We start from the raw sequence: 8,574 nt of genomic DNA on the forward strand, positions 1-8,574 counted from the left end.
GTCCCACATTTGGTCCCGTAAGTGGATTTTTTTTTCAATTTCAGTACCGATTGGGGATTTCCGTTAAAACTTAACGGCAGGTGCTGAAATCCGTTAGGTGCTGTCAAATGTGAAGTAAAAAATACAGATTACATATCCTAAAATAACAATCTAATAGTTGTAGTAATTATAAGACATATAATCATTATATATAATACACAATAAATAATTATTTTTAATTATATTTTTCAGAACAATTAAAAATTGTAATATGTTTATAGTTTTATAATTACATTTTCAAAAAATCAACAAAAACAATTAAAATATATATTACTTGTCCACGTGCAATGCGTGTGCACCTTATTAGTCATTCCTAGAAGTACTTATAAAATTAAAATGAAACACTCAAAAAACAATTTGAGAGTAAATTCTTATTCCATTTTTCCGATAAAAAAGATAAGTAGCAAGAGAAATAACACATAGTCCATACAAATGACACACAAAACTAACAACATTACAGGTATGGATGCGCAACATCGCTTCCATTCTATATTTATTCAGTCATCGAATCCAAAAGAAAAGTACTTAATGCATCATTCCACATCTTCAAACGTTCGATGTAGCTCTCCTTTTCTTAGATGCACGCTCCACACCCGTTTCAACTTGTCTCTTATCTGAAGTTGGTGTCGCCGAGCTGGGCTTTAAAAACTTGGTAAACCAGAAAGCTGAATTTTTCATGTATCGTGTCAAGCTATTGACATAGTCAATGTAGATTATACCAAATCTTGATTGATATCCGGAGGTCCACTCGAAATTATCGCAATATGACCAAGCAAAATAACCCCTTACATCAAAGTTCAATTCCCTACAAAAGAAGAGAAAGATCAACAAAGAAAAACCCAATTTTAATAGTATCACTGATAAATTTTTATTTTATCATAATAACGAATTTATTGTCTCAATAGTAACAAAGTTTAGTGACAGAACGTTGCTCTTAATTAAAATTGAGACTAACGTATATTATATGTGATACATATACGGTAACAATCAAAGTAACAACAAAAATAATTGGTTTGTTATCGTAGTCACTACTACTATGTCATAATCATTAATTAGCAAAGTGTAATATTGGTGTAAATTTCTGAATTTAAGGTAAAGTTAATGAGGTTGTCTTAAGACTTACTTTATTGCTAGTAGAAGATAGGCAAGATGTTCTGCATGATACTGAATCCTTATTGGGTCGACGCAGGCCTGTTTGGCTGTGAGCCTGAAGTTATTGTTCTCAGCAACCCCTATATATGTGCGCCAAACGGTTGGGAACATTTGTAAGAAATCTCATAATTATAACCCTTGAACTACCAAAATAATCCATAAATCAGCATATAATGAACTGAAATACTACCATTTTCAGTAATGTATAGAGGAGGCATGTCTTCCTGATATTTATTCTGTAGATATTGCAAGTGATCATATAGTCCCTTTGGAACTATCCACAACCATGACGAAGCAGTCTATTAAGAAATGAGAAAGAAAAGTAAGATTATAAATAAAAGAAATATAACATTTAATTATAGCTAATTCTCATGGTAACAAATAAATAGTCGTAGCAAATAGTCATCTAATCAAGGCCCTGCAACAGTTGTCGACCGTGATTTTTGCGAGGGTAGCTAATATATTTGCGATGGCTAAATAATAGCCTATATATAATAATTCCTAATTTCAAAATTGCATAGATAAGTGAAGTAGAACTCTTACAGGTATCCCGATTGCTTCACCATTTTTATCATAATCTACATGAAAATAAAAAGAATATTTTATATAAGTAAGATGTACGTCAATTTTATGTATGTAAGAGGTTCAAATATAATGTTTTGAATAAATAACTTACAACTATAGACACAGTGTTGATCTGCAGGATAGCCTACACCTGGAGGGTTCGGCTCATTTGCAACAAAATCTGATGTGTAGTAATTTAAACCCACCCAATCAACCGAGCCCGCGAGCCCTTTCTTTTCCTCATCTGAGAAAGGCACAATATTGCCCGCAGCGTATTGCAACATACTTGCTGGAAATTGACCATATATTACAGGTTCCAAAAACCTGAACCAAAACAATGAAGTCAACGTGTTTGTGCACAACGACTCTATATATGTTTGATTTATACAGACTTACCAGCCTAACATAAAATCAAAGGCTCTTTGAACAGCATCTTGGTCATCCTGTGAAGTACTGTCGAAAGCATAATGATAATTGGAGTTGAGAACTATTCCTATTTTGCCGTTTTGATACATCTGCAAACAATGAAATTGAAATTAAAATGTTGGCTAATTATCTATTACTCTCATTCATATTAAAAGTTTTATACCTGAAATTTCTGTCTATACGATTGGACTGCTGCTGAGTGGCAAAGAAGCAAATTTCTTGCTGCAGTATATGCATCTGTGGCCGGATCATTCACAGGGAACCAAGTGTCCCTAGTGGTTTCGATTGTGGAGTCAAATCGTCTTATTCTTCTAGAAAGTCTATTAGGAGGAAGGTGCATCCGAGCTCTTTGAGATGAACGTTGAACGGTTGTTGAGTTGTCGCCTGTAGTGTCGTCTTCACTGAAGTCATCCCCAGGCGTATATCCATGAACTACGTAGCTCCATGGCTCGTTGAATGTTGTCCAAAATTTCACCCGATTACCGAATTCTTGAAAGCATAGCTCTGCGAACTCAACAAAATCTTTCCTGCACATCATTGAAATATAAACTAAGTACATATCATTTTTAAAACATCATAAGAAACAAAAATCGAATATAGTCACTTACACTATTTGGTCGCTTAACATGCCACCATACTCCAGTTGTAAGCAATTTGGAAGATCCCAGTGAAAGAGAGTTACAAACGGTGTCATGCCTTACCAAAGTGATATAATTCATGTTAATATTTCGTCATTATAATACTTGAGAAAATAAGAAACGATACAGAAAGCGTGGAGATATGTAGAGTTGCATTTCAACCATTGGCGATGACAGTGTCGATAACGTCATTATAGTAATCGATTCCTTCCTGATTGATTCCAGCGAAAGTTCTTCCACCTATTATAGATTATTAATTAATAGAGTTAATAGAAACGTATAACTCTACCATACCCAAAGTACTTACCTGGCAAAACTCTTGGCCATGAAATCGAAAATCTATAGGAATCAAAACCCATTTGCTTCATCAACCTAATATCATCCTGCAATATGTGCATGCAACATTAAAATAAACATGCATTAATGTATTTATCTAGAGACAATTGCAAAAATAAATTGATAAAATATAAACATTTTATTACCTTATATTTATGGTACACATCACAAGCAACATTTCCATTAGATCCATCCGCAATCATACCTGCCGCCCACATTAAATCCAATTATTGTAATTGCAATCAGAAATATATACATACTTAAAATTTTAAAAAATTTAGTAAATTAAAGAGTGGGGATCACCTGGAGTCCTCAAAGCGATGTCATCCCACACACTTATACCCCTACCACCTTCGGCTGCAGCTCCTTCGACCTGAAAAATGAATATGTAACATCAAAATTGATTAACTAAAGATAGTAGTGTTCGACAGGTAATTATTCTTGTAATTGCATGAAAATTAACTACCTGATAAGCAGATGTACCGATTCCAAAGATAAAACCTTCAGGGAAATCATTGCGGGATATATAGCTGCTATCTTTAAGGTTTTTGTTTGGTGCAGAGTTAACAGTGCCGTTTTTAGCCTGCATTCTGATTCTCAAAGTAATCAAAGAGACTGAGAAATTCTTTACTGGTAGCTGGAGGAACTATGTATGGCTTGATGTAAAATGAAGAGCAGATGCTGCTATTTATAGCCGGTGCATGCTAGAGGAACTTAACTCGCCTGCATGCTAGAGTTGTTTAATTATATGCTGCCATATGAATCTTTAACAATTTAGGTACTCTCTTTCTTCAAGAAACTTATTATTTTTAATCCTTATGTGTATCCAGTTTTTGAAATAAAAGTTTCTTTATTACTGTAACGATGAGGATCAAACTCTTTTTTTTTTTTTTTTTTTTGTAAATTTGGGACTTTTGTTCCTGTCGGTCAATTTAATGGACTATAATCGCAATAAATTAAAAGTTACAAAACCTTTTTATTAATATCCTAGAAAGATAAAGGATTAAAACGCCAAATACTTACATAATGAAAATTCGTTTCCATTATACTAGATTGACCAAAGGAAACAAAAGTCCCAAATTAAAATTCCAGCAATATTTACAAACCTTGGCGACTAAAGGATTAAAATTTCAAAAAATTAAAAAAATTACAAAATCTATTTACTGCTTTAGAAAGATAAAGGACTAAAATATTATTAGAACGCAAAATATATTACAAAAAATGCATTTAAGCAATATATTTTAAATGTGCGAGATACGCGTAGATTATTTTATGCTGAATAATTTATTGTAAAACAGTATCTTGTAATATATATTCGTAATATATATGTAACAATTGAATCTATTATGTAATGTATATAGATTTTAACCTCTATCACCATTAACACAGGACTTCACTATTTTTTTCATTTTATCTATTTGTTAATCTACATATGATAGGGTAAATACATTAAGTGTGAAACAATACATTTGTCCCCAGAAATGAGAAAAAGTTTAAACAGTCAATGAGTTCGAGTCTTTTTCAGCGATTCAACCTATTTAACTCGGTGATCCGAATTATTAATTATAGATCTTTAATCCATCCAATAGCCCATATGATTCTGAACATAAGTATCTATAAATACTAATTTAGCCATTGCACAAGGTATGCATCTTATTACTATCAAATCGCATTCTGCGACTATTATTCTAGACCTCAATACTAACTTAACTATTTAAAGATCTTAGCTGGAGGCCACCCTAACGAGTCTAATATTTTGTGTGCAGGCCAATCTTATTTATTCAGATTGAACCAATCATATGGAATTGCATTTTTCGTCCCATATATTAAGCTTATTTTCAATTTAATCCCATTTGTTAGACTTTTTTAACATATAGTCACATAAAATCATTGAGAACCTCCACCCAAATCAGCACACATATTCTTGTACACAAAACACAATGACACTTAAATCCAAGATTTATTCTTGATGTATGCATGGTTTTGTAAATACATCATAATTGTTACTATAAATTCATTAAAATATATTACATAAATGATTACAAGATCATCACACTGTTGCTGCAAACACACAGCCCTAAACACTTTTTATATATGTTATACGACAGAGGTGTGAATTGATCAGATCTTCATTTCTGGAATCCTCATCTCCAAGGCCAAGAAATTGTCATTTTTATGGGAGGATTTCAAGAGTGTTGACTAAGAATGTTTTTTTGAAAAATATTCTCGTGCATCATATGACTAATATTTTAAAGTTTGTTGTCTAAGAATCTCCCATTATTTTACATTTGTTTTAATTATTGCAGGTTACTATATATATAGTTTATGCATATGAATTAAAACGTTGCCAATTAATTAAGAGCACATATATTGATTGGCATCTTTGCATTATTAACAGATTTTATATATTCATACATACATTGATATTTAAATTTGGAGTTAATTGCATTTCACGTCCTGCATATAAGGAGTAGTAGCAAAATAAGGATCGTAGATGTAGGGGTGACAATTATATTCGGCCACCAAATCTTAAAAAGTGGCCAGACTTTGCTGAGGTGGCCAATCTATAATTTTCTAATTGGGCGAAAAGTTGATTGGGCATTCTTTTACTATTTATCCGCCACATAAACACTGACATGGAAAAATTCCTACCACATAATCAATGACAGAAAAAAAAAAAAAGAACGAGAAAATACTTTTTTATTTTAGGGTTTTATACTTATTGAATAATTATTTTTTCTCTTCTCTGCTACATAACCACTTATATATAAAAAAAGGTCAAATTACAATAAACTTTGAATTTATCTTATACTAGTTTTTGTAACATGATAATTTTGCATGCATATAATAAATAATCGTCTCACATACTTTTATCTCTATTATAAATTATAGATAATTATAGATTTTAAAAATTAAATTAATATTTTATATAATATATATGTAAATAAAAATACAAACCCCCACACCACCTACCCCACCCACAATCCCACCGCCACCCCCGACCCTAGCCCACGCTCGCCCTCCAAGAAAAGGGCGACGACGATACCTTTCTATCCTTAAAAGGGGGCGCCGTTGCCGCCTTCTATGCGGGGACGGAGGGGACCGGCGTCAAGGGAGGGGGTAGGAGTTGGGTTTTTTTTTCTTTTTTGAAATTTTATGATATAATAATTTTATTTTATAATTATATATATTTATATACAATCTTTTTTGTCAAGTTAATGTTTAGGTGGCAAAATATTTTTAAAACATATATAGTCAGCAAAATGTCCAATTTAAAAAAAAATATAATTTGTAATTTTAATCTGATTTTAAAGTGTACATTTATGTATAATATGAACAATGCTTTATTTTTAAAATTAAAAAATGTTCGAATTTGTTTTTTATTAGGCATAGAAAGTTTGAAGGGTTTTTTTGGTTATTTTTTATTAAAAAGTACATGTGTTGAGCACATAACTTTAAAATTGGGACTTACCTTATAATTTTTCTTCAATAGTTGCCCCACACTCAATAAATTTTGAGTTAGTTCTAGTACATAGAAAATATATTTGATGATATTGGTCTTACCTCCTTTTGTCTGGACAGTAATAGCTCCTTTTTGCACATGTTTTTTCTTTTTAAAAAAATCTGGGACTTTTGTTCCCATTAGTCAATTTAATGGACCATAATCGCAATAAATTAAAAGTTATAAAGCTATTTGCTTGTACACCTAGAAAGATAAAGAACTAAAATGTCAAAATGCAAAAGATACATGATGAAAATTTGTTCACATTATGGTAGACTGACCAATGGAAACAAAAACCCCAATAATATTACATACCCTGGCGACTAAAGGAATAAAATTGAGAAAAATAAAAAATAACAAAAATTATATGCCATCTAAAAAGATAAATGACTAAAACGTTAAAAAATAAAAAATATATCACAAAAAACTGCATTTAAGCCATATATTTTTATATATATGAGATATGTGTAGATTAATTTATGCTAAATAATTTACTGTGAAACAATATTTTGTAGTATATAACCGTAATATATATGTTACAATTGAATCTAGAATTTACGAGGTATGTAATTTGTATAGATTTTAACCTCTATCACCATTAACACAGAACAACACTATTTTTTCATTTTATCTATTTAATCAACATATGATAGGAAAAATAATATAAATAAGTCCGAAAAAGTTCGCGTCTTATTGAACGACCCGACCTGCATGACTCGAGGACCCAAATTATTAATTATATATCTTCAACCCATCGATGGCTATTTAAACAATACGTGGCCCATATAATTTTGACACATAGTATTTCAGTTTATCCATTGCATAAGGTATACATCTTATTACTATCAGATCGTACTCTTTGACCAATATTCTTGACCTCAATATTAGCTGAAGGCTACCCTAGCGAGCCTAACATTTTGTGTACAGGTCAATCTATTCATTTAGATCGAAGTAATCATGTGGACCTATACTCCAAGAAATTGTCAGATCATCATCAGACCATAATAAAATCATTATCAAATCAGAACTAAAATGGGTAAGAAACTCAACCCCAATCAACATACATATTCTTGTACACAGAACACAACGACACATAAATCGAAGATGTATTCTTGATGTATGCATGATTTTGTAAATACATCATAATTGTTACTATAAATTCATTAGAATATATTACATAAATAATCACATGATCATCACACTGTTGCTGCAAACACACAACCCTAAACACTTTTTATATATATCACATGACAGAGGTGTGAATTGATCAGATCATCGTTTCGTGGAATCCTCATCTCCAAGGCCAAGAAAAAATTGTTATTTTTATGGGCTGGGGCAGGAATTCGTTGGCTGTCATTTTTATGGGAGGATTTCAAGAGTTTTGACTAAGAATCTCCCATTATCTTATCTGTTTTTTAGTCATTATATTTTACTATATAGTCACTGCTCATGTAAAACGTCGTCAGTTAATTAATAGCACATATACTAATTATTTAGGGTGGCATGACAACTATTTCAAAAACAATCATATAGTAATTATTATTTTCAATCATTAAAATTTGGCCTTCCACAACTAATTACTTATATATGTATATATATATAAATATATTGTTTTTTTAAAATTGGGGAAATTGATCTTGAAAATAAATCTTTTGATGAAAACAGAAAGATAGCTCATTTGTAAAACACTACGACTGACACAAACTTCTGTATTCATTTTTTGAATTGCAATATTAAATACATTATTCGTGATAATTAATTAGTATGATAATAACTCGAAAAGATTAGGTTTAGACATCATATATGTCAATTTCATTACCCGAAATGCCAAAAGTGGGAATGTCTTGTAAGCATATTGGTGCTATTTTCCAGCAGTAGTATTCCATGGTTTAGGAGAACTTAACAGGTCAAAAATTA

At 31.3% G+C, this 8,574-nt stretch overlaps 1 protein-coding gene across 1 annotated transcript; it reads right to left on the reverse strand.

Moving 5' to 3' along the window:
* Nucleotides 1–401: 401 nt before the first annotated feature.
* LOC148788580 (beta-glucosidase 24-like) lies at nt 402–3,796 on the reverse strand. The gene is made up of 13 exons (XM_088878944.1): nt 3,622–3,796; nt 3,459–3,528; nt 3,302–3,360; nt 3,127–3,202; nt 2,982–3,059; nt 2,790–2,877; nt 2,345–2,708; nt 2,152–2,270; nt 1,868–2,079; nt 1,735–1,769; nt 1,382–1,490; nt 1,163–1,271; nt 402–844 (listed from the first exon to the last, which is right to left on the reverse strand). Exons 1-13 carry the CDS (start codon nt 3,742–3,744, stop codon nt 586–588), a joined length of 1,701 nt encoding a protein of 566 aa, XP_088735070.1. The 5' UTR covers nt 3,745–3,796; the 3' UTR covers nt 402–585.
* Between the last annotated feature and the right edge of the window lie 4,778 nt (nt 3,797–8,574).

Source organism: Sesamum indicum, linkage group LG3 (assembly GCF_026168435.1).
Source record: "Sesamum indicum cultivar Baizhima isolate 11 linkage group LG3, ASM2616843v1, whole genome shotgun sequence".
Taxonomy (NCBI): Eukaryota; Viridiplantae; Streptophyta; class Magnoliopsida; order Lamiales; family Pedaliaceae; genus Sesamum; species Sesamum indicum.